At 54.0% G+C, this 26,658-nt stretch overlaps 2 protein-coding genes across 4 annotated transcripts; both read right to left on the bottom strand.

Moving 5' to 3' along the window:
- Positions 1-1,264: 1,264 nt before the first annotated feature.
- On the bottom strand, positions 1,265-21,727 carry HYAL3 (hyaluronidase 3). Its single transcript, XM_078853739.1, has 4 exons — positions 20,980-21,727; positions 5,954-6,937; positions 3,460-3,549; positions 1,265-2,967 (listed from the first exon to the last, which is right to left on the bottom strand). The coding sequence occupies exons 1-4, from the start codon at positions 20,989-20,991 to the stop codon at positions 2,533-2,535; spliced, it is 1,521 nt and encodes a 506-aa protein (XP_078709865.1). The 5' UTR covers positions 20,992-21,727; the 3' UTR covers positions 1,265-2,532.
- On the bottom strand, positions 16,965-23,448 carry NAA80 (N-alpha-acetyltransferase 80, NatH catalytic subunit). Of its 3 annotated transcripts, none has more exons than XM_073352586.2 (2): positions 22,150-23,448; positions 16,965-18,429 (listed from the first exon to the last, which is right to left on the bottom strand). In XM_073352586.2, exon 2 carries the CDS (start codon positions 18,076-18,078, stop codon positions 17,044-17,046), a length of 1,035 nt encoding a protein of 344 aa, XP_073208687.1. In that variant the 5' UTR covers positions 18,079-18,429; positions 22,150-23,448; the 3' UTR covers positions 16,965-17,043. The 3 variants fall into 3 exon arrangements, with proteins under 3 accessions (XP_073208687.1, XP_073208686.1, XP_073208690.1); XM_073352585.2 differs by having other exon boundaries at positions 16,965-18,375; XM_073352589.2 differs by lacking the exon at positions 22,150-23,448 and adding an exon at positions 21,740-22,131 and having other exon boundaries at positions 16,965-18,375.
- Positions 23,449-26,658: the final 3,210 nt, after the last annotated feature.

Raw genomic sequence — 26,658 nt, 5'->3', positions numbered from 1 at the left:
GTGGCTGGGTCCATGAAAAAGGGCTGGCAGGGCTGCCTGGCTGGAAAACGCTGCAAAGACGGGTGAGCTTAACATCATTATACAGCACAGTGTTGACCAATCTATGCCAGTAGCACATATCTATATATAATATTAGTCAGAGCATAGTAACGGCACCATGCATTAGCTTGCACAAATAGCCTTAGGCACAGCCAGTTTTATAACCTAAATTGGCCTATACCTTTGCTCTAATACTGCCCTCCATGCGATGTAGCCCACACCACCTTGCAGAAAGCAGGTTTTGGCTTAAGCAAATAGAGACGCTGTTGAGCTCAGGTCAGAGGAATGTTTTGCCACAGCAACAGAAAGGGAGTTACTCTCCCAGGTGAACACAGCCTGTCCCAAAAGAGGAGGACAGGACATAAGATTGTTCTACACCTAGGAGGTGCCTTCATGCCCCAGGGTACCTGGAATGCCTGTGTTCAGAACAAAGCGATAAGGGGTACAGCATGGTCCCAGAACACAAGACACAACGCTGAGTGGTTACATGTAGTTTCCCATGTACCCTGTACTTGTAACCAGGCAGGATACAAACCGAGGGCTGTAACCTTGCGAGCACACTGGCTGTGTGAGGTGAACAAAACAAGGCTGCACAAGCCAGCTTCCTGGAACTGTACTGAACCTTTTCCCTTTTCTATATTCTTCTTGGCTTTTAGCAATAAATCCACTGATACTGGGTATTTTATCTCCTGACTCTATTTCATGACGAACCAAACTGTGGTCAAGCAATGGCCTGTGTAATTTATCAACACCAGTATCTTGTTAATTAAATCGCGCTCCAGAAGGCTTTTATTTTACATGTAATGCCATGGTCCCAAGCTTGCTACTTGCCAGCGCTTGACTCGTTGCTCTTTGGTAAATGCCCTTTAGCACGTGTGTTCACTACAAACATGTGCTGTGCTAAGTGCTGTGTGTGTGAAGCAGAGCTGTGTGCGAAGGGGGAGCTGGGGCGTACTGTGAATCCCACGAGTGGCCAGTGGACCAGGGGTTTGGCACTCCAGAGCCTATCACAAACCTACCGAGGAACAGCAGAGCCTGCATGGCTGGCGAAGCCAGGGAGCTGACCCCTGGCGGAGCACAGACAAGGTTTCCTCACACTAAGGGCAAGTGGTAGCAAGGGTCCTCACAACCTTGGGTACCCCCGGGAAGCATCACAGAGCCTCTAAGCAAAGCTCCCAGTCTGGGCAGCAGAGAAAGACACCAGCTTTACACAGTTAAGGCTTTAGATAAGTTATATTGCATTCACATGGAGGTAACACGTATCATTCTGGTTCATTTAATCCTTTGGGGCGGGGCTAAAGAGTGAACAGGGAGTGGCCAGAGTGGAAAAGGCGTGGTGTGATTGTACGCAGAAGCTTTTCACTTTAATTTGGGGGTGGGAACATAATAAATACTGCTGGACTGTGATTGGCTGAAATCCTTTCCCTCATCTGAAGTCATCTTAATGGACTGGTTTTAGTCGGCCATTAATTGAAGCTGTAAGAGTGGGGCTGGGGGTCTAATCATGTCTGGGCTGAAGCCATGGGGAGGAGAGACCACGGTGGGGCTTCTGGGGATGTAGAACATAGAGATGTGACCATGCCACACAGCTCAGCCATCCCCAAGGGCTCAGGAATTAAAAGCCAGGGGCCAGTCAGCGAGAGCTGACCTGCTGCCAAGGCATGGGAGCCCATGGCTCTTGGCTTGCTCCCCTCACTAGAGCATCTGATGGCCGCGACCCATCACAGCTCACCCCCAGCCCTTTGCACAGTGCCAGGGCCCCTCTTGAGATGGCAGCAAGAACATGTGCAGCTGGCCCTGTTCCAGAAATGCAGTGGTTGGGGGAGGGGGGGATCCGGCGTAGGGGCATTGGGGGCAGGGAGGAGGCCAGGGGTGGGGAAGTCATGCTGCCTCCTGAGGATTTGGGGCCTTTGAACTGTACCATCCTCCCTGCCAAACTCCCCCACTGCCTGTGACTTATTGCCCGAGGCAGCTCCTTGCTGATCTACAGGCAACTGAGTGCCCGTTACTCACTGGCCATTGTGGCTCTCGCTAGCCCTGGCTCTCAGAGGAGATAAGAACCTCCTACGAGGAGCGACTTATGGAGCTACTCCTTTAGCTCACAGGGTTGGGGCATGTGCTTTGGGGGCGGAAGGTGCCCTGGTTCTGTCTCTGCTGATGCAGCTCACATTGGGTGTGTTCCATGGGGCTAGATCTCCCCTGGATGAACTCGTCTGGGACTGGGCATCTCCTCCCCTTTAAAGGGGCTATCCCAGCATGGATTCATTGATCGTTTTATTTGTGGGCAGGAAGGATAGATTCTTATGGCTGGACTGGGTAGTCCCGGCTGATCCCCTAGGAACAGTTGATCATCCTGTGGCAGATTCATCCGTCTAGCCAGGAATAAAGGGCATGTCAGTGCAGGAATTTCCACGACCACCACAGGCTCCCTTCTCCCCGTTCCATGTCTATGGACCTGCTGAGGTCCCATGAGCCACCCCCTGATCCAGGCGGTCACCTGAGCTCCGTCTTCCCCTCGTAGGAAGGCTTAGGGCAGACCTGGGAGCCCATCGTGTTTCTGTCCCGCACTGCGATGCAGATGTCCGGATACTGGGCCGGCGCAGTGCAGTCAGGGCCCCTGCTGGGCTCGGTCCACGCCTGCTTCTCACAGCTGGCGCCCGTCCATCCGCGGTAGCAGTGGCAGCAGAACTGCCCCCATGCCCTCTGGCCCGGCTTGTCCGTGCCCAGGTGATTGGTCAGCATGGGGTCCGCTCCCCACTGCTGCGGGCGGAGGTGCAGGAAGGCTCCCAGCTCGTCAGGGTGCTGCCTCACGCACCGTCCACGCCCGTGACACAGCTGGCGGCTGCACAGCTGGGCCGCCGACGTCACATTCACCACGTAGGGCCCCAAGGTGTGGGTGATGTAATGGCGGAGGCTCCTGCAGCTCTCCTGGGGGGCGGAAAGCCACATTTACACCCAGTTCCACTGCAGACGCTGGCATAACCGGGGAGCAAACACTGCTACCTGTCTGCCCCACCAATGCAGCCCAGCCCAGCCCTGCCCTAGAGGGACCCCACCTCCAAACTGAGCTGGGTCTCAGGGGCCCATTGGCTCGTGGGCCTCCCTGCCAAGAAAGGGGAGCAGCCAGTGCCAGCTATGCAGGGCCCCTGGGGAAGGGATCTGAGAACCCACACACTCATCTCACACCCCTAAGAGTGAGTCCCTCTTCCCAGACACCTCCTGCACAGCTGCTTGCATTACAACTAACACACAGGTGAGTAAATGCAGACATCGGGCCATGTGGATGGGCACCGTTCATGCCACGTGGACAGAGGGCAGCTCCACCAGAAATGAACGTACAGACTATTTCAGCTCTTTGTATCTAGGTGACAACCCCCTGGGTCTGCTGAGGGCCTGACCAGGGCGAACTGGGGTACTTACGGCTGAACGGGAGTAGGAGTTGTCCCCCCACAGTGCCAGGCCGGTGGCGCCGAGCGCTGCGCTCTCCCCAATCGTATGGACCAGGTCAGCCTGACCGAGAAAAAAAGGGAACAAGAAAGGGACATTTAGACAAGGAACATTTGGGCACCAACTCTGGCACCAGTCGCTGGCGGCATGTTACCATACAGTGCTGTTTGCTTTGCTGGTCTCATGGCACTGGCATCATCTGTGTGTGTGTGTGAGAGGCAGTGCCCCTAGGATCGGTACCTGCCTGGTTCTGGACAGGTGCAGCGCGGTCCTGAGGGCGCCCACGAGGCATGAATGTAATGTTTATGTTGGCCTGCAGGTGATATTGGCATCCCCCATGACACTGCATGTGACCCCAGTACAGCACAGCCCTATGGCACTGTCGGGGCAGCACGCGAGCCCCTGGCCCCACCTGCACTTGGCAACGCCCCTCATTCAGCGGTCAGTGTCACTGATGTGCAATGAGCCCCAAGCAGAAATCAAAACAAGCCGGGGTTTGCACTGACTGAGGCTGTGTCTACACTACAAAGATAAGTCGACCTATGTAAGTTTGACTTATAGCCACCACATCAAATTACTGCGGTGGCTGATGTTCACACTGCCCTCCTTCTGTTGCTGGTGCTGGTCCTCACCAGCAGCGCTTCCACTGACTGAAGAGGGGCAGCGTGGGGGACTGAGATCCAGGGAGCGGAGACTGTGCAGCTGAGGAGCCAGGAGCCCACTTTCATGTAAATTTCACAGCTCCAGCAGAGCCCTGAAATTGACAAGATGGCCAACAGCAGATGTTACTCCTGAGGGAATTCTGTGCAAAAAAATTAAAAATCCTGCATCAAAAATGTAAAAATTATGCATACAATTTTAACATTTTGCAAATTTTATTTGCCAATAAATATATGTGGCTCCAGCATGGGAGTGGGGAGCACAGGCAATTGGCTGCATTGAGGTGAGAGATCATCCTGAAGCCCCCACTTTCCCCAGTACAGCAACTGGCAGTGAGGCTGCACCTGACCCTGACACAGTGCAAGGGCTGGGCCTGCCCCAGAAATGCTTCGGGGCCCTGCCCCCCTGCCAGGCACAACAGGTGTGGGTGGGCAGGCTCAGCCCAGCAGGATCAACTGTGGAGAGGCTTAATGCAGGGGGATCCAGGTGTGGGTGAGAGGTTTCTGTGTTGGGCAGTCTGGGTGCGGGCAGCTCAGTGGGAGATCTGGATGCACAGGGGCTCGTTAAGGGGTTCCGGGTGCAGGGGCAATGGGATTCTGCAGGGGATCCAGGTGAAGGTGGTTGGGGCTCAGCAGGGGAGGTCTGGGTGAGGGGAGATGGGACTCGGTGGGGTGTCTGGGTGTGAAGGACTTAGTGTGGGGGGATCCGGGTGCTGGGGGAGTGGGGCTTGATGAGGTGGGGGTCCAGGTGCAGCTGGTTGGGGCTCAGTGGGGTGAGGGCCTGGGGGGAGCTTGTCGGAGGGGTCCAGGTGGAAGGGGGTAGGGCTTGTCAGGGTGGGGTCCGATGGGCCTGCTTAATGGGGGAGCCCCAGCTGCTGCCGAGGGGATGCTGCATGCTGGGCTCCCACTTCCCCCCTCCACAATTCCTCTATCCCCTTTTTTTCTCCATTCCCATCCCCTCACTCCCTCCCCTCCCCCTGCCCTATTCCACACCTCCTTTTCTTCCCAACTGCCTCTTCCCCCCACCCCATCACTTCCCTCACTCCCCGTTACCCAGCCCCACCTCGGGCACTCACTGTTGCCCAGAAAACAGGAAGGCTCCCAGCACACAGAAGGGGAGCCCAACTGGCAGGAGGCTGCGTTCAGCAGCAGTCAGCGGAGCCCAGATGCTGCCTCCTTCAGCTGGGCAGCTCTGCACTTGCACAAATGAGTGGGGGCAGTGGCATGTAACCCCGTGTACCCCTCCTGCCTCGCCTCTGTTTGGGGGGGGCAATAACACCCCAAAAACGACACCCATGATCTACCCCCTCCACACCTCCTCCCAATGCATAGCTTCCCTTTAGCTTCCCTGGCATTTTCTGCAGGGAAGCACAGTCATGCAGACTCCCCCCAGGAGTAATCAGATATAAGGAAGGCAGTGTCTACACAGACACTACCTTGTCCTAACCACACAGACATAAGCCTCTCATTGAGGTGGCTTTATGATGTCAGCATAGCAGGGGAGTTACATCGGCGGGAGGAGTATTTCAGTGCGGACACCTACACTGTTTTGTCAACAAAAGCTGACTTTCCTGGACAAAACTGTGTAGTGTAAACAAGGCCTGAGCCAACTGGGCATATCCTGATTACAACAGCCCCCACCCTTGCTAGCTCCTGGCTGTCCTAGAGGTGCAGCTTCACCACCTGGTGGCTAACCCAAGGCTATTCCCAACCACCAAGAAGGCTGAAATCTAGCGATGAGCAGGATACCAGGCACATGGATCTCCAGCTCTGGTTCTTTCCTTTGCATCCCAATCCCTGGCTCTTACCTCGGACAGGTACCTGGCGGAGTGCCGATAGGAGACTCGGGAGTATGCTATCACAGGCAGGGGCTGCTCCAGGCCAAACCGTGCCACCCGGAAGGCCTCTTGCAGGCGGTGGTGGACGTAACTCTGGCGCTCGGCCAGCAGAAGCTTAGGTGGGAGGTAGATGCTCGGATAGAGGGCGGTGGAGGCCTCCCAGAGCCACATAAGCCGGTTGTTTCGCAGCACCTCCATGGCATGGCACTCCCCCGTGTAATTCCCCCCCTTCCTCCAGTTATCGTTGAAACAGTCAGGGAACCTGTAGAAGCCCCACAAACCCCAGGGCCTCAGCTTCTTCCCCAGCACCAGCGTCCTCTCCATGACCTCCTGGGCTGCCCCCTCAAACTCTTCCTCGGCCAAGTAGGCTCGCTTCTTGGCGCACATCTCTGGGAACCTCTCCTGGACCCACTGCTCAGAGGCCTCCTTGTACACTGCCTTGGGGCCCCAGTTCCGTCTCCACAGCGGCCTCCACTCCTCCCAGTCGACCACAGCCAGCCCGTGGAAGTCTGGCTGCAGAAGCTGGGTGATCTCCACTGTGGCCCTCTCTAGGTGCTGCTTCAGGCGGACTTTCTGGGGGATCCCCCCATTGTGGTGCTCGCCCTCTGGGGAGATGTACGGGTAGAGTCCAAATTTGTTCTTGTAGAAGATGGTCATGTTCTGGCCCTGGAATGCGTTGCCTTGGTTCTCCACGATGGCGTAGTCCTCGAGAGGCAGGGCAACCCCAAAGCGCTGGTGGCACCGGGCCGTGGGCATGTTCCACACCACCACAAACGGCTTGTGCTGGAGAAGGGGGCCGGTGGATGCACTCTCCCAACTGCTCCCTCTCGAGGGTGGGATGGCTCCGAGGCAGAACAGGACCCAGGGCCAGACAGTTAGGCCCAGAGTCATGGTGGACATTCTGCAACTATGTCCGGTCCAGACCCCCTCCTGCTTCCTTCTTGAATGAACACCCTACAAGGGGAGAGCAAATCGGAGGCAGGGTGAGACTAGGGAGCCACACCTGTTCTAACATTAAGGGGAACAGCTTGTTTATGGCTTCCTCTCTCAGCCCCACATCCTCTTCCTTGAGCTCCACCCATGACAATGGGAGCAACCAACACAACTTGCACCCAGGACAGACTGTGGCAGGTCACCCTGGAATGCTGGGGAAAGTCCCCAGCCCATGTCACCCATGTTGGGCTAAGGAGGACCTGATGCCAGCTGAGAACTGGTCTCTCCTTGATACATCCTGTGACTGCCCAAGGTCGGCTTGTGGTTGAGCCCATTGGGGCTCCAAAGGGCTACTGGAGAGGACAGCTGTGCAAATTATGCCCCAGGACTGAGAAGTATAAAACCCCATGGCTTAGTTTGCTCTGGGTCCCTCCTCGTCCTTTGTTTTCCCTTCCAAATTACAGGTGTAATGGGTGTTGAAACCTATAGGTGGTGTTTCTATGATTGTATCAGTGCATCCCAGTCAGACTTCAGCCTGGGCTTTGTCCACCCCCATGATGCTGTCTCCCCTGTTTCCTGCCATTTGGACTGGACCTCACCTCTGACCCGGCCTTCCCACCAGATCGCACTTGGACCAGGGACTTGCCCTCCCAGGGAAACAGCCAGAAGTCCCAGCTGACACCAGCGAGCAGCATCACCCCTGGATCGGTGCCCCAGGAAAGGAGCCCCTGCTTGGCCCGTGTGGGTGCAACTCCCAGGTTGGGATGCATGAGGGGATCTAAAAAAGAAAAGGAGTACTTGTGGCACCTTAGAGACTAACAAATTTATTTGAGCATAAGCTTTCGTGAGCTACAGCTCACTTCATCGGATGCATTCAGTGGAAAATACAGTGGGGAGATTTATATACATAGAGAACATGAAACAATGGGTGTTACCATACACACTGTAAGGAGAGTGATCACTTAAGGTGAAAAGAAAAGGAGTACTTGTGGCACCTTAGAGACTAACCAATTTATTAGAGCATAAGCTTTCGTGAGCTACAGCTCACTTCATCAGATGCATCACTTAAGGTGAGCTATTACCAGCAGGAGAGCAGGGACAGGGAGGGGGGGAACCTTTTGTAGTGATAATCAACTGCTGGAAATGGCCCACCTTGATTATCACTACAAAAGGTGTTCCCCCCTCCTCCCACACTCTCCTGCTGGTAATAGCTCACCTTAAGTGATCACTCTCCTTACAGTGTGTATGGTAACACCCATTGTTTCATGTTCTCTATGTATATAAATCTCCCCACTGTATTTTCCACTGAATGCATCCGATGAAGTGAGCTGTAGCTCACGAAAGCTTATGCTCAAATAAATTTGTTAGTCTAAGGTGCCACAAGTACGCCTTTTCTTTTTGCGAATACAGACTAACACGGCTGCTACTCTGAAACCTGTCATTATGCGAGGGGATCTAAGGCTCCTAATTCCCAGTGGAAGCTGGGAACCTTTGTGGATCTGGGCCTTAAGCTCTTTGGGGCAGGGAGTGTCTCTTATTACATACAACTGGCAGAGCTGACCCTAGGGTACAGCGAATCGGGGTGACTGCTCTGGGCTCCGCGCTTTGGGGGGCCCCACAGGCCGACACAATTGGCCAGCGCAGTTGGTCCCAGAAGTGACGGGTTGGTCCCAGAAGTGACAAATTTGTCACTTCCTCCCCGGGCCCCGCATTCCCCTAGGGACGGTCCTGTTTATTACGGTCCTGATCTTGGAACCCTCCTACAATGAAACATCCACATTCTTGTCTTCCGCCGTCGCTCTGATCTGCAGCCAGGGCCTCAACGGCGCGTGGCTAAGGGCAACGCTGGGTTCTCTCTGCTGGTGCCCCTCCACACCAGGGTAAACAGACAGTCCTTCATGGGCACCGAAAAGCTCACGCTGGGGGAACCTCCTAGGGGGAGATTTGCAGGCAGGGGTGCAAGTAGGGTGGTACCCTCCAGTACACAGTACTGGCAAGAGATTTTTAGTGGGTACGGGGTACCAGAAAGACTTGGGGCTAGCCCCACCCATCCGGAGGGCAGGGTGGGGCTGTGCTCTGCCCTTAAAGGAACAGAATGGGTCTAGGGAGAACATTCATTCTTTAAATGGCTTTAACAGCACAATACATATGCTAACAAACATAAACAAAGGCTTTGTTTAAGTTTGTTAGCATAGGTATTGTGCTGCTACATTGGTCAGGAGTCCTCAAGGGGGGCGGGGGGATGGAAGGTATTTAAACAGAAAAGGAGGACTTGTGGCACCTTAGAGACTAACCAATTTATTAGAGCATAAGCTTTCGTGAGCTGTAGCTCACGAAAGCTTATGCTCTAATAAATTGGTTAGTCTCTAAGGTGCCACAAGTCCTCCTTTTCTTTTTGCGAATACAGACTAACACGGCTGTTACTCTGAAACCTGGTATTTAAACAGTGTTTTTGATTCTGTTTCTCCCCTTTGATTCTGTTTCTCTCATTGGTCTGAATTATCCATGACATTCATACTGCATCACATCAAGTCCAAATCATTAGAGGAATGCCTTTGTTTGCACTGACCAGAGGATGTTTGGACTGTGATGTCAGCCCAGTTCTGCAGCCTGGTGGGAATCAGGTGTTGTACCCAGTGTACCTAGAATTCTTCTTTGCAGCCAAACTAGTCTAACATGCATTTTGTTACCTGGAACTGGAGCAGCAAAACAAAGAAAACAAATGCCTCATTTTCCAGCTTTGTGGGTGAGAGTACGATAGGTGAAGATTATAATGCTGGACACTGACAGCCTTAAACCAGCTGCCTCAGGAATCTGCCAAGAACTTTGCTGAAAATACGTTCCTCATCTTAGCAACGGAGCTAAGATTTATCACACATCTGCCTACCTTTATTCGAATGAAGCTCCTTCTGATCTGCCAGCTTAAGCATTGTCAATTTCATCCAGAACAATTTACAAACTTGGAGCCTAATCCTGTAAACCCTTAATCATTTGATCAATTCCATTGAAGACAATGGGACTATTTGCATGACTGTGGACCACTTTTGTGGACTGGTAAGAGTTTCAGGAGTCTGTTCCTATAAAAACAACAAGGAATCCTCGTGGCACCTTAGAGACTAACAAATTTATTTGGGCATAAGCTTTCGTCGGCTATAACCCACTTCATCAGGCATCTTGTGAAGTGGGTTATAGCCCACAAAAGCTTATGCCCAAATAAATTTGTTAGCCTCTAAGGTGCCACAAGGACACCTCACTGTTTTTACTGATACAGATTAATACGACTACCCCTTTGAAACCTGTTCCTATAAAGCAGAGGTGGGCAAACTGCGGCCCAGAGGCCACATCCAGCCCTCCAGATGTTTTAATCTGGCCCTCGAGCTCCCACCAGGAAGCGAGGTCTGGGGCTTCCCCTGCTCTGGTGCTCCAGCTGGGGAGCAGGGTCGGGGTCTTGCCCCACTCTGCATGGCTCCCAGAAGCAGTGGCACATCCCCCTTCCAGCTCCTATGCATAGGAGCAGCCAGGGGGCTCCGCATGCTGCCCCCACCCCAAGTGCCACCCCCGCAGCTCCCATTGGCCGGGAACCTCTGATAGTGCCTCTGCATAGGAGCTGCAGGGAGGACATGCCGTTGTTTCTGGGAGCTGCTTCAGGTAAGCGCCGCCCAGAGCCTGCCCCCGGCCCCCTGACCCCCTCCCATGCCCCAACCCCCTGCCCCAGCCCTGATCTCCCTCCATCCTCTGAATGCCTCGGTCCCAGCCCAGAGCACCCTCCTTCATCCCTAGACCCACCCCAGAGCCCGAACCCCCAGCCGGAGCCCTCCCACCCCCCAACCCCCAATTTTATGAGCATTCATGGCCCAACATACAATTTCCATACCCAGATGTGGTCCTTGGGCCAAAAAGTTTTCCCATCCCTGCTGTAAAGGAAGTTGAATCCCCCATTGAAATGCAATGTTTGGGTACAATACCATAAAGCAGTTAAGGATACAGTTCTACTTAAAATTTGTCTTTTAATAAGTCAGACGTGCTGAAATGGCTCCTCACCCAACTCCCATATTCCATATAAACAGACTGAATACTACATATGTGTGGGGAAAGTGAGTAGGTAAGCATATTGATGTTTGTATACAAAGGGGGGTGTCAGAAGGGACGGGGAGAGCATGGGATCCCTAGGCTGGGGGCGGGGCAGGGAGGAGTCACATGGAGGGTCACGTGGGGAGGTCACGTGCCCCCCCTTGTGTCCCTCCCATGAATGCAGTACCAGCAAGAAATTATTTCTGCTTCCACCACCACTGCAGGGAGCAGTTAGGCACCACTGGGAGTTGGGCGCTTCATGCTCAGGCTGCCTGTAAGATGCAATACCAGTGGGGAGCATTAAATCTCACGCTCATGCACAAGCCATGCCATTGCCCCCGTCCCTGCCCCTTGGCGGCTCTGATGCACCCTCCCTGCGGTCACTCCAATGGCCAGCAAGACGAATGCAAGCTGGGGGAAGGGGTCCAGAACTTCCAACTTTCCCCACTTAAGACCCGATCGGATGCCCACTGGAATCAGCAGAAAGCTTCCAGATGGCATCTATGGGCCTTGGACCAGACCCGGCTGCATGGGGCCAGGGCAGCCAATGCCAGCTCACTTCTCCCCAGCTGCAACAGAGATATCTTCGGAGAGAGAAGATTAGGAACCAGATCAGTCTCGGGTGCCGCATGACAGCCCAAAGCCATGTTCTAATCCCCCCAGAATGCACTGCCTGGGCTCTCACTGCCTCCCAGCACCCCAGAGACAGGCTCTAATCCACCCCCAATCTGCTGTGCAGAGCTCAGTTACAACTGACCTTGTTCCTTGAATATCACCTACCTTTTCCCCAGTCTATTTTCACAGCTCTGATAATTCTAGGTCTCCGTTTTCCCAGTACAGACACTCCAACACTTATCTATACACTGCACTTAGCACCAGAAGCCCAGCCCTCCTGGGAGACCCTACAATAACAAACCCAACTGCAACACCCAGCACTTGCAAGCAACCCTACAATAACAAACCTGTGTGTGTGTACTCCAGCACTTCCCAGCTACCGTACAATAACAAATCCACGTGTGTATAGCCCAGCACTTCCATGCAACCCTACAATAACAAACTCACCTGCAATATCCAGCACTTGCAAGCAACACTACAATAACAAACGTACGTGTTTATAGCCCAGCACTTCCAAACAATCCTCCAACAACAAACCCATGTGTGTATAGCCCAGAACTTTCAAGCAACCCTACAACAACAAACTCACGTGCAACATCCAGCCCTTGAGATCAACTCAAAAATAACACCCTGTTGTGTGAATTCCAGTGCTAACAAATGACCCTGCAATAGCAAACCAATGTGTGCAGCCTCTGTACACCCGACAACCCTACAGTACCAGTGTGCATGTAACTAGCCCCTCTTGAGCCCTTAGCGGGGTTTGATCGATGGCACTGGAAGCACAAGCACTATTTAAGCTAAAGAAATACCTTAGCAGGTATGTCTTAGCAGGCAGCTAGAGTAGACTTTTAGCCTCTTACATGACCAAGCCACTAGAGGGGGACAGAGACACACTCTCCCCAGTGTGGGTTACATGTGAGGTTGAGCAACTCTGCAAAGACCAGTCTCTGGCTATAAAGCACACCATCAGAAGCAAGCTCCACACAGACCAGGACACTCCACCTCACACCTGCCAGAACAACATGCAAAACCTGCAAACATATCTCCACTGCTACAATGATCAACACAACACCCCCACCCCCACCCCCACCCCATCCTCACAGCACACCTTTCAAGATCCACGGGTCTTACACATGCCAATCAAAACAGGTGCTGTACCCCATCCAGTGCACTAAATGCCCCAGTAGCAACTACGTGGGTGAAACCAGGCAATCACCATGCTCTGGAATGAACTCTCACAGGAAAATGATAAAAGACAAAAGCACCCTATGGCTGAACACTTCTCACAAGGCGATCTCTCTTTGTCTGCAAAAAGAAAAGGAGTACTTGTGGCACCTTGTGAGCTGTAGCTCACGAAAGCTCATGCTCAAATAAATTGGTTAGTCTCTAAGGTGCCACAAGTACTCCTTTTCTTTTTGCGAATACAGACTAACACGGCTGCTACTCTGAAACCTCTCTTTGTCTGACCACTCAGTCCTCAGCCTCAAAGGAAACCTGCACAACACTTACAAGAGACGAGCCTGGGAGCTTAAATTCATAACGCTGCTTGACACTGAAAATCCAGGACGGAACAGAGACAGACAATAGATTTATGGCTTATCACAACAATCTGTAACCCACTAACAACCCCTCTCAGCTGCTTTCCCCACTCTGACTGCAGGGGTGTTGATGGGCCACCGCACCTTGAGTGGTCCCTTGAAACGTGTGTTAACGACTTATGCTAACTAATTGTTCAGATCTGGTATTTAATTGTGGCAGTTTGAGGAAGAGCTCTGTGTCACTCCAAAGCTTGTCTCTCTCACCCACAGAAGTTGGGACAATAAAAGATACTCCCTTGCCCGCCTCTAATCTCTCGTGTCTAATGTCTCTCTAATATCCCCTAGAGTCAGGGAGCACATGGGCATGTGATGGGGAGGGGACATTTTTGCTAAGGAAGACTCCAAAAGGAGCTCAGCAACATCTTTAGATGGGGGGATATAACAGGCACCCGACAGCTTCAGCAGAGATGCTGTGCTAGCCGAAACATTGCCAGGTCAGTACGACTGGCCCCACGGAGCTCACACAGTGCAGTGCTCCAGGGATGTACAGACAGCTGTTCCACACTCGGAGCGCCTCAGGGGGCTGGGGTATTGACAGGCCAGCATTCGGGGTGGCTGACGTCCCACCGGGACTCATGCTCATTTCCCCCACCTCACCTGAGGGCCCTTTCCCAGCAAGCGCCACAGCAAACGAAGATCCCAGCGGCAGGGTGTACGGTGTGAATGATCACGTGACTAATGATTACTACATAGTACACAGCTGATGACTCTTGAGGGTGATGGGGCAGGGTGGGATGCAGCAGATTGATCTCAGCCACTCTCTTCCCCAGTTCTCCCGGGGTTGTCACTGGGGTTCAGAAGAGCTGCAGCTACAGCCACCTTGCATGTCAACAGTGCTTCCCCACTAGAGCTGCTCCCCTCCCAGGTGCAGGAGGCTCCTGGGGGTTCCCCTCATCACACGGGAACATGGGTCTCTGCAGAGAGTGCTGCCTCCTACGAAGGAGCCTTGACCCTGGTGACTCCAGTGGGCCCACGACAGAGGTAGGGGTTACCACCCCAGAAGTGGCTGCATTTCATCAGTGGGGGAAGTGACTCCTGTATAGTAACCATAGGCCAAGGAGGCCAGGTTTGGTTTTTCTTGAGAAAAAATAGGGGTGGTTCTGATACTGGTTCCCAGTATCAATCCTAGTAACAATCCTAAGAACGGCCATAGTGGGTCAGACCAATGGTCCATCTAGCCCTGTCTTTGGTAGTGTCCATGCCAGGTGCTTCGGAGGGAATGAAAAGAACAGGGCAATTACCGAATGATCCATCTGCTGTCGTCCAATCCCAGAATCTGTGGGTTTAAAGACAGCCAGAACATGGCATTGTGTCCCTGGTCATCTCAGTTAACAGCCACGGACCTTGCCTCCATGAACAGATCTAATTCTTTTGTGTGTATAGAGCAGTCCCTCGCTAAGCCCACTGCCCTACACACACACACACACAAAACCAGCTGCTTCTCCCCACCTCTCAGCACAGCTAAGAGCAGACAGAGCTGTAGCAAGAATTCACATTACCAAGACTTCCCTCTGGTTAAGAAACAAGTTGCCAAATGGTTCCCAGCATATCACGAAGCAGCCTCGTGAGTCAGAACCCACCAAAATTGCCCCAGCTGTTGGATCAAAGGCCTTTTGGAGAGGCACTCGCCTGGTCTGCTGAAAGTTGCATTTATTCCCTTCCTTTCAAGATACGCTTTTGCAATGGGGTTTCCCAGCCATTAGCCTGGGGAAATTCACATCTTAGTGGCGCCTGCATGAGTCCATTGTCCCATCTAGCACATGCCCAGTACAGGATCATTTGCAATTAACCCCTGGAACAACTGACCAAGGGTCATGGTCCTTCTCCATCACAAACAATTCTTAAATCCAGATTGGCTCTAGGAATTATCATGGGGCAGTTCTCTCACCTGTCATGCAGGAGGTCAGCAGATGATCACGAGAGACCGCCCTGGCCTGGAAATCCATGAGTCACATCACACAGTTTGAGTGACATAGAGGGGTTGGCGAATGGGGCTGGAGCTAACCCTTACTGCTCTCCCACCTGTATATATAGGGCTTTAGCTCCACCCCTATTTCAATTAACCCAGCCCCTGGGAGGGGCTTATTTTAAAATGACCCATTCTCCAGTTTGGTTCCCCACTCCAAAGAGAGAGAGAGAGAGAGAGAGTCAAACTAGATGCTGGCAACCAAAGAGACAAGGGAAGAAGTAACAGAAGAGCGATGGGTTGGAGGACGCACCCTCCAGCCCACCTGTCCTCTCTTGAACAAGAAGGGTGGCACCTCCTTGATGCCAGCTGGGATGCCCTTCTGACACCCACCCACCATCCCTCTACATAGAGCGTCCCAATAACTTCTTCCGGTCCGTCCGGTGCCTAGTTATAAATGCCTCCCAAAGGATCTGTTTGCAGCAAGACAGTGGCCACCACTGCCTTCTCCCCGTGTACCTGACACATTGAAGATATTCTTGTCTGCCCTGTATGGGCGCCTGCATATGACCGTCACCCTGGGGGTCTGGCTGTGAGACTGATGGCCTAGCAGTGGCCCAGGCCCTCCCTGTATCTCAGCTGGAATGTGCCTGTTATTAGCTGCAGTAGCTCAGGGTGCTGGCAGATCCCAGCCCAGGGAGCAGGTTGTGGGGTGGGAGGGGCCCTGAGAGAGAAAGAGACATCTTCCCCTCTGCGCTGGCCAGACTCCTGCAGTGTAGCCTAATGGGTCAAGCACTGGAGTGGGGCTTGCAAGGCCTAGTTCTACTCCTAGCTTGGACAGCTGGGTGACCTTGGGCAAGTCACTGGCCTCTCTGTGCCTCAGTTTCCCCATCTGTGAAAGGGGGCTAATGATCCTGATCTCCTCTGTAAAGGACTTTGGGCTAGATTCACAATAGGAGTTTAGACACAACTGCCACTTTAGACACCTAAATCTCAGAATCAGGGATTCACAAAACCCCCGCTCCACTGCCCCCACCCTCAATCTCTGTAGGTGCCCAAACTTGTTCAGCACCGAAAACTTTCAGGGTAAAAGTTCCCTGGGCACTTCTGTTTCTGTCTGTGAGCATGCCCTGTAGCCCCAGGCCACACATCCAGACACCTATACCTCAAAGAGCGATCCACAAACCACAGGCACACCTCTGCCTCGCAGGTGGTGAGATCAGCGCCCTGCTGCTTAGCCAGCCGTGCCGCTCTCCTGCCCTAGCTGAATCCTTGCCTGCTCGCATTGGGCTGGAACTGGGCATGGGCTGCGCTCCTGTGCAGACCAGCCAGGCGTGGCACAGGTGTAACCCACCAGAGCTTCGTCACCAATGCACAAGGACCAGCCCCACACAGATTTGTTAGAGGGGCTCTTAGCTGATTGGCCTTGGACCCACAAGGAGCAGGCCTGGGGAATCCCTTTGCAACCATGCTTTCAGCTCCAAGCCCCATGTCCCATATCTAGGCCTCAAAAGCCTTCCCCACTGGCAATGGGAATAGAGTAGGAGGCCACTTGCTGATTTCCCCACCCCAGCAGCTTGGGGGCCCCTATCATAAGGCTGGCCCGGCTGCTGCTAGAGATTTCTCCAGCTGCTTCCCCAATGATCCAAGGAGGCAGAGCTCGCATGAGTGTCTCTGCATCATAGATTTGCAGGGTCTCTCCACAGAAATCCCCTTCTGGCTGGACCAGAAGAGATCCAGGCTCCCTGATTTACCCATGTGAACATGGCAGATGGCCCAAAAGGGAATGACTGGGATTTGGACTCTCCCCCACCCCATGGGAGTTTGTGGTAGGCCAATCAAAACTAAAACAACCAAGCAGTGGGTAAGGCGGGGGCAGGGGAGTTCTCCCCAACCCCAACTTTTAATCAGCATCCCATTAGCACACTGTGCAGGAATCAAATGTCCTTCTTCATCCAGAAGATGGGGAGCCCTCTGAGGTCGCGATACGGTGTCTCCAGCAGGGTCTGACCATAGGGATCCTCCCCTGGTGAACTGGAGGCGATGGGGCCAGGAAAAACTGGTTGGCCTAACAGAGGGAGGTGGCATGGTGGAGGACCAGGGGGAGGGGGCAGAAGGTGTGCAGAGCTTACATGGGCAGCTGGTGGAGGTAAAGGGGGAGGTGGAGGCAGCCCCGCAGCAGCGATCCTGCAATGGAAAGGGGAAGCATGGGGAGGTGAAGGTGGCAAGGGGAGTGGAGGGGGAATGGCAGATTGTGAGGAGTTTAAAGAGCAGATCGGTGGAGACAGAGATGGCGGCAATGGTGGCAGAGGTGGTGGTGGGCACACAGTGGCGGTGCAGTGGGCAGGGGGTGTGGAGGACGGTAGTGGAGGCGGGTTGGCTCCTGAAGTTCTGCTGTTAAGATGGGAGGCGGTGGGACTGGGCTTTCCCGGTCCCCAAGCAGGTGCTCTAGTGTGAGGAGGGGGGCTGGAGAACATCTGCAGGAACTCCATGGGGACCACGGAGCTCATGAACCCCATGCTCTGCACCGGCTCAGATGCAGTGTAGCCCAAGTGGGCATAGAAGTGCTGCTTGTCATGTGTGGTGAGATGCAGGTGCCTGAAGCCACGGGACTTGGCGTAGCTCTCGGTGGCTTCCATCAGCTTCCGGCCATACCCCTGGCCCCGCAGCGCCCTGGAGACCACAACCGTTTCCACAAACAAGCTCTCGGGCTGGCTGACAACACGGGACAACCTGGCGTGCCCAAGGAGCTGGGTCTTTGCCGTCTTCCCTTCCTCGGCAGCCTCTGTGGCCCTCTGGGTTCTAATCAGCACCAGACACATGGGGAAGTTGTCTGTGGACTTCTGGAGTGAGTACATGCGAGAGGTCTTGCTTTTCTTCCACTCTTCGTTGATGAGCTCCGCGCAGACCTCCACCAGATCCGGCCTCTGGTGAAGGGGCACTGCCGTGAGCAGCTCCGAAACTGAGCCCATTCTTCCCAATGATGGGAGAACAAGCAGGCAAAGCTTTGCAAGTCACAGAGAGCCAGCACCGCTCTCCGAAGCCACGACACACCTGGGCGGGTGCACACAGCCAGATGCAACCCTGCTGCTGGAATTCCAACGATCACCGCAACAGGCCATTCCCACTGGCCTTGGGCAGATTGCAGCGCGGCAGGGAGACACCAGGCCCCAGGGGAGGAAGAGAAACTCCCAGAGCCAAATCCAGCCTGGAGCACACCCAGTCTTCCAAGGGTTCAGTACGTGCTATGGGTCATCTTGCGCCAACAGCTGATGGAAACAAAGCAATTGGCAGAGCCGTCACTGCCTCACTCCACCTGGCACCTGGAGAGTTTATTCCTTTTAATTTTTTCCATTTCTGGATGAGCATTTGAAAATCCACCCATAAAACTAGCCCTATAAATACCACATCTATTAGAGGAAGGGGTGCTAAATGGAGCAGGAAGGTCCCAGAGGAATACCTGCTGGGTCCCAGAGCTGCCAGAGCCAAGCTGCGCTGGTCCCCTTCCTTGCCCCAGCAAAGGGTTATGGGCCAAAGAGTGCTGGGCTCCAGCTGGTCACACCTGGTACATGGCCCCTAGGGGCCAAGGACACAGCATGTAGATCCGAGCAGCCCCGAGGATGCTCTAGCTTAGAATCATTGAATATCAGGGTTGGAAGGGACCTCAGGAGGTCATCTAGCCCAACCCACTGCTCAAAGCAGGACCAATCCCCAACTAAATCATCCCAGCCAGGGCTTTGGCAAGCCTAACCTTAAATTTCAATGGAAAGATTCCACCACCTCCCTAAGTAACGCATTCCAGTGCTTCACCACCCTCCTAGTGAAAAAGGGGTGGGTGACATCCAGGGGTGGGTGACAGCTGGTCCAAGGGTACATGGAGGTAAAGGTGGCCTAAAGCTATCTCAGGCCAGGCGCCTTGTTCCTGCATAGACGAAGAGGAGTGGGGACTCCGCAGTCTGCGCAGGAGATCGGACTCTGCGGCTGGTCGAGTCCTCGCAGACCAATGGGGCTGATCAGTGCCAACTGCGATGCCAGGTTCTGTGATCGGGACACCCGTCCGAGAAGGACCAGGCTGAGAACCACCAACTCATTGCAAGCGTGCCCTTGCTGCCCACTTGAGAGAAGGCCACAGCCCGACCATCAGGACAAGGAGGGAGAGGGCTGTGTCAGGTTGGGCTGGGCGAAGTGGGCCATGCCAGAAGCACAGTCCGTTCCAGATGGGTACCGTCTGTACCAGGCTGAGGAGGTCCCTGCCCCCTGTCAGCTTTGGCTTGTACCGAGCTTTAAACCCAGGAGATGGGTTCACAGACCCCACCCGCGCTGAAGCTTGGAGCCTACTTTAATAGAGGCTGCCTGTGCCCCCCAGGAGATGGCAGCAAACCATGGCATACGGGGTACCTCTCCTGTGTGCCAGCTCATCTCATAGGCTGCTGTTGGGCAGCTGGATCGGACCCAAACAAACCACCTGTGCACCCAAGCTAGGGGAAAAGGAGCACAGTAAAGGCTGCACCTTGCCAGTGGACAGTTCAGCTAGAGCGTCCCTGCCTCCCAGAGTCACCCCACCCATTGGCACTGAGCCAGCATGTGACAGCACGGCAGATAGGCCTGGGGATGGCTGTGAAGTCCTCACCCTGCCCCCCCCAACTTCCGCTCTGGCTGGGTCATGAACCTTGAGAAATTGCAACATGCACAGTCACCACCACGACTTCCTCTGAGCCATCCGCTCGCTGGATTTAGAGGCGCCTTGAGAAGACCCCAGCCTCTCCCAGCAGAGGGCGCTGTAGGGAGGGTCAGGAACGCTGGCTGGGGGGACCTCCCAGCTACTCCAGCCCTGGCCTCTCCCAGCAGGGGGCGCTGTGAGGAGCAGGGCAGGGAGCACTGGCTGGTGAGGGGGGGTCCCGGCTACTCCAGCCCCAGCCTCTCCCATTATCAGAGCACAGGTCTGCAGGTTGCTCAGGCCAGCACCTTTCATCAGCACTAAAGTCACTTTAAAAAGCCCTGCGAGGAGACAGAGCAAACACTTGCCAACCTCTGTCCAGGGCCTACAGGGGCCAGCCTACCCCCGGGACCACTCTGGAGACTCTGACCTCGCGTTCATCAACGGGGCCTGAATTTCCTGGCATTGGCAGGCGCCTTTCCCCCTGGCTAGTTCCCCTTCCTAGGGGCTGGCGGGCTCTGGGAAGCCACAGGCAGTTTGCAAGAGGAACCACCACCTAAGCAGTTTTCTCAATACAGTCAGATAGCAACAACCATGCTTTCTCGCCAGCATCTGGAGACACAGAAGGGCCTGGCCTCAGCAGGCTGAGCAGCTCGATCCTGAGACAGGCTAATGTCTTGTGACCTGGGACAGCCCAGATCTGACTGTCCTGCACCCCACAGTAGCTGCACAATCCACCCTGGTGCAGCCAACCACAGCTCAGATCCCCTCACCCTGAGCCACAGCCTCATCTCCGGGGCTTCGTTCAGCTTCATATTAAAAGGCCCAAACAAGGGAGGCACCCTGCTCTGGGGAGGAGCTATCGCAGCCTCGGCCATCTCTGCAAATGAGCCCCACTCTCCAGCCTGCCTTTGCCATTGCTCCATTTCAACCTCATGATGAGAATCAAAATATCCATTCAGGCCCCGGGGGAATGGCATTAAAGCCAATGGCATCCCCCTTTATGCCAGGCCCCCTCTCAGGCCTGCCAAGAAGAAAGCCAGCCTCCCATTCCCCACTGCAAGCTAGGTATCACCCCCACTGAGGAAAGTGAGGCATGTCCAGAGCCAGTAGTGGAGTTGGGAAGAGATTCCAGGAATTCCTGGCTCCCAAGCACTATGGTGATCGAGTCAGCTCTGTTAGCCGGGGAGCATGTTTTTGCTGGGTGTCCACTCACCCTGCCCAGCATCAATGCTCGTCGAGCTCCTGTGCTCTGCGTCTCCTCCCTGCCTGGGGATCAACTCGAGCTTCTGCTCTGACTGGGGCCCCGGAGACGCTGTCCAGCCTCTTTCACAAGTACCTCACAGGAAGCTGCACGTTCCCCAGCCAACCACAGACACCCAGTTCTGCTTCCCAGCAGTGAATGACGTGTCTGTTTAAACATAGGACAAGCTGGCCCACGGGCCTGGAATGGAAATTGGTGTGGACCAGCCCCTCCCCAGTGCTGGCAAGCAGCCCCGTAAAGCTCTGCTCGCTGGGGGCTCCTAAAAACCAGGTAGGGCACAACAGGACTTCAGTTCAAAGGTGGCTGAGTTGGTGGGTTCTCAGCCTGATCTCCCCATGGAGCCATCGTATGGGCACAAACCAGCCCCTTACGGGCAGCCTCAACACAAAGGCCAAGAAGAAGGGTGGCGGTAGAGATGGCGTTCCCTCCACAGCTATCAGTGAGGGGAGCGCTTGCCCTGGTGCTGGCTGAGCTAGACCTGGTCTCTGGGGCTTCATCCTGGCACCTTCAACCTCCAATAAAAACAAGACCCCAGCACAAAGGCCTGGGGCATACAAAGGGTTAATCCAGGGAGTATTCACTATGGTACCCAGCACACTCCCCTAACTGCTATGCCCATACACGAGACCCTGGGGCACCAAGCTTCAGGGCAGCAGAGTGGGGAGGAAGGAGGACCAAGCTCCAGATAGGCTTGCCTGTCAAGTGAACCTACCTGGCCAGGGTCCCAGCTGGCACCCACACGGCATAGCCAGGGAGAAGCTCACCCTGCCGGGGTCCCAACGGGCACCCGCGGGGGGCGGGGGGGTGGTGGTGTTTACGTGGCTCAGAGCACAGAGATGGGCTGTGTCTGTGCAGCCTGGGGCAATGTGGACACATGCCTGGGCACGCGGACAAATCCCTGCAGTGTCCCTGGAGAGAAGGGGGCCCAGCTGCCCCCTGCAAACATTTCTGGCACTGGAACAGAAATTAGAGGCGGACGAGGGGGTTGCTCCCAGGGTTAGACAGAGCCATGGGGCTCCCATCCTGGGGGGAGTGGGTCAGCCACCAGGGCTCCCCCTTACTCCTGTAGGGGTGGAGAAACCCCTCCACAGCAAGTACAGCTCCACTTCCAGGGCATCGTACCTGCCATTCAGCTCCCCTGCTCCAGAGGTTCATCCTAATTCTCCGTCTTTGGATCAGATCCCTCCCTGCACCTGGCCCAAGAAGCTGCAGCCTCCCCTACTCAAGGTATGAGGGAAGCAGGGCCCCAAGAGCTGCCTGACATTGTGCCCCTACCTCAATGAGCCCTATGGGGTTTGCAGGGGTGCAGAATCATCAAGGTGCAGATCCAGCTCCACCTCATCCCACCCCCATCTGCTCCCTTCCTCTAGCCCTTCCGCCCAAGATGGCCCCTGTGCCCAGAGCTGCTGCAGACGAGGTGTAAAGGCCAGGGCTATTCCCCAGGGGCTGACGCCTGCCTGGCACAGCCCCTTGGCATCAACCTCGCTGGCACAAAGGGCACCTGATTCCTCATTGCCCTGTGCAGCCATTTAAGCCAGGGCAAACTCCCTCATCGTGACCGGGTGGCGCTCGGTACCCTTTGTGCACTGGCACAAAGAACTACCTGGGGCGTAAAGGAGAACCAGGCCCCAGAGCACGACTGGCACAGCCCAGGGCGTTCACACCCTTGGGGGCTCTCACCACTGTGTCCCCGTCTGCTTCCACGGACATGGGCTGGCCAAGCTTCCTGCCTTTACCACCCGGAACAGCTCAGGTGCAGGGCAGGGCCCTACCCACTGGCGCTGTTGGCTGAGCACTAGCAAGAGCTGTGGGTAAATATGGGGTTTCCCTGCCCAGTACAGACAGGGGTTCTTTTGTCTGAGATCCAATGGGTCACTAGACCCACCATCTAGACGGTGCAGGGAGACAGAACCACCCCAAGCATGCCTGTGGGTTCAGTCCCCAACTGCTGGGCCTGGTCACAGCCCAAACGGGGCGCTATGGGGCAGGGCCAGGGGCTCCCCCCTACTGCCAGGCCAGGTCACAGCCCAAACGGGGCGCTATGGGGCAGGGCCAGGGGCTCCCCCCTACTGCCAGGCCAGGTCACAGCCCAAACAGGGCGCTATGGGGCAGGGCCAGGGGCTCCCCCCTACTGCCAGGCCAGGTCACAGCCCAAACAGGGCGCTATGGGGCAGGGCCAGGGGCTCACTCTGCCCCCCCCCCCAACTGCCAGGCCGAGTCACAGCCCAAACGGGGCGCTATGGGGCAGGGCCAGGGGCTCCCCCCACCAGCTGCCAGACCGGGTCACAGCCCAAACGGGGCGCTATGGGGCAGGGCCGGGGGCTCCCCCCCCAGCTGCCAGGCCGGCTCAGAGCCCGAACGGGGGCGCTATGGGGCAGGGCCCCGTTTCCCCGCCGTTCCACCCCCCCGCAGGGCCCCGGTACTGACATGGCGGCGCCGCGCGCTGCTGGTCGCGCGTTCCGTCCCGTCGCTCTCCCCCGGCGCCAGACACAGCGCCGCCTGCTGGCCGGAGGCTGCCGAGCGGCGGGCGCTGAACCCGCTCCTCGGCCGTGTGTGAGGGGAGCAGCTCCCCGCGCTCGCTCCGGCCCGGCCCATGGACCCGGCCAAGCACATTGATACCCGGCCCAGAGAGACCCGGCACGGCCCATTGACAGCCGGTCCATAGACACACCGCACAGCAGGGACTAGTCTTCTGAGGCCCGGCCCATTGACACAGGACCCACTGGCAGGCGGCCCAGCCGATTAATACCTGGCCTGGCCCATTGACACCTGGCACAGGGCCCATTGACACCCCATCCGACCCAGCCCTTTGACACCTGGCCCAGCCCTTTGACACCTGGCCCAGCTCATTGACACCTGGCCCAGCCCTTTGACACCTGGCAGGGTGGCTAAGCATCAATGATTTTTTTTTAATCAGCTTTTTAATCGGATACAGTCCACCCAACAGAGCAGATGTCACAGGCCAATTGCTGGATAAAGTGTATGAAAGAGAAATTGAGCAGTGTGCAAAAGGTCTAGAGGGTGAAGTTGTTAACCTGAGTCTTGATGGGTGGAGCAACGTCCACAATGATCCTGTTGTATGTGTTTGTGTGACAACAGAAGAAGGGAATGTCTTCCTTACAGAAACAACTGATACATCAGGAGATGCGCACACAGCAGAATACTTACAAGAAGTAGCAGTAAAAGCTACAACAAACCGAAAAAAAATCAAATATCTAGTATGCAGCTTGGTTACAGGCAATGCTGCAAATGTGCCAAGATGAGAAGAAATTTAGAAGAGAGTGAAGAGAGTCCCAAGCTATCAACATACAGTTGCAGTGCTCATTTGATGCACCTCCTAGCCAAAGACTTCGGTGTTCCAGAAATAAAGGCGAATGTTGTTGAAATTGCAAAACACTTCCGTAACAACCACTTTGCAGCAGCTGCTCTGAAAACAGTGGGAGAAACCAAACTAACTCTCCCACAAGACGTGCGATGGAACTCAGGAGTGGACTGTTTGGAGCACTAGATCAAGAACTGGCCTAATCTGATGACAGCTTGTGAACAAAATCGTGAAAAAATAGATGGCACTGTCACAGCCAAAGTTCTCAACATTGGGCTTAAGAGAAATGTTGAACACATGCCGAGTACCCTGAAGCCCATTTCTGTAGCCTTGAACAAAATGCAGAGAAATAGCTGTTTTATTGCTGAAACTGGTGAAATTTGGAAGGAACTGAGTGAGATCTTAAAAAAAAGAAATATGCAATGACGGAGTTACATTACGAGCATTAAAAAACCAAATGGGACAAGCACTATCTGCAGCTCATTTTCTTGCAGATATTCTCAATACTTGGTACCAGGGTCAAACCTTAACTGCTGAAGAAGAGGAGTTGGCTGTGACATGGACATCCAGCAATCAACCCTCCATAATCCCAACTATCCCTCCATAATGCCAACTAATAAACTTCAGAGTTAAGGGTGAACCATTCAAGAAATATATATTTACTGATGATGTTTTAAAGAAAGTCACACCAGTGAACTGGTGGAAGTCACGTAAGCACTTGGATTCAGAGACTTTTAAAGGGATAATCTCACTTTTAACAGCAGTAGCTTCTTCTGCCGGTGTAGAAAGAATATTTTCTTCCTTTGGACTAATTCATTCCAAATTGAGAAATTGTTTGGGACCTGAAAAAGCAGGAAAGCTTGTTTTTCTTTTCCAGATGATGAACAAACAGGAAAATGAAGGTGAAGACGACTGAGTTAGCTGCAGAAGCCAATATTTTAAGTTTCTCATGTTGACCTGGCTGACATAATTGATTTAATTTTTGTTGGTTTTTTTTAAATATTTCATTTAACTATTTTAGTTAAAAACAATTTTAACAAAAACAAACCTGATTTTAAAAAACTTGAATGTTTAACTAAATTCAAAAATTCATATGCTTGTTTTCTTAAAATATTATATGCTTGCTGTTGAAGAAAAAATCAAGAATACATAATGTTGTTTTAGTTAAATAAAACAATTTAAATGTCTGTCTTGTGATGGTCTCCTCCTAATACAGCATGGCAAGAAAATCCTCCAAATATTAATGATTAACCTGTTGAATTGGAAATAGTTCAACTCCCAATGACTTCATAAATATCTGCTTCGACTACCTTTGGTAAATGAAATAACAAACAATCATTCATTTTCTGATATAGCTGTAAAACTAATCTGAAAAGTTTCCAAAATAAATCACTTTAAAAATGTATAGTGTGTACCTTCTAAAAATGAAACCTACATCTGACTCTGAGTTGTGAAGAATAGGTATTAAGGTTATAGCCACCAACAAGAATGCACTTTTATGTAGAAATCCATGATTAAATCGAGTCTTCCTGACTAATGATTTATATAATGTTTTAAATCAATTTGATTTAAAGCAAATCCACCCTGACACCCAACCCACTGACACCCGGCCCGGCCCATTGATACCCAGCCCATTGACATCCAGCCCATAGAAACACGGCCTGGCCCGTAGACATCCAGCCCAGCCCAACCTATAGACACCCGGCACACTGACACCCAGCCGGGCCCATTGACACCTGGCCCATTGACACCTGGCCCAGCCCATTAACACATGGCCTGGCCCAGCCCATTGACACCTGGCCCATTGACACCGGGCCCAGTCCAGTCCTTTGACACCCGGCCCAGCCCATTGAGACCTGGCTCATTGACATACAGCGCAACCCAATGACACACAACCTGGCCCTACTCAGCACATTGACACCCGTCCCAGCCCATTCACACCTGGCCTGGCCCAGTCCTTTGACATTCAGCTCAGTGACTCCTGGCTCAGCCCAGCCCATTGACATCCAGCCCATTGACATCCAGCCCAGCCGACTGACACCTGGCCCAGCCCAGCCTAGCCCATTGACACCTGGCTGGGCCCATTGACACCTGGCACAGCCCAGTCCTTTGACATTCAGCCCATTGACACCCAGCCTGGCCCATTGACACTCAGCCCGGCCTGGCCCAGCCTGGCCCATTGACATCCAGCCCATAGACACCCAGCCCAGCCCGTTGACACACAGCCTGGCCCAGCCTGGCCCACTGACACATGGCCCAGCTTGGTCCATTGACACTGTTATATTGATAAAAATACACAGGATCTTTTC

This window comes from Lepidochelys kempii, chromosome 7 (genome assembly GCF_965140285.1).
Source record: "Lepidochelys kempii isolate rLepKem1 chromosome 7, rLepKem1.hap1, whole genome shotgun sequence".
Taxonomy (NCBI): domain Eukaryota; kingdom Metazoa; phylum Chordata; order Testudines; family Cheloniidae; genus Lepidochelys; species Lepidochelys kempii.
Note: the sequence above shows the minus strand (reverse complement) of the source record. Positions and strands in the feature narration are given on the sequence as shown.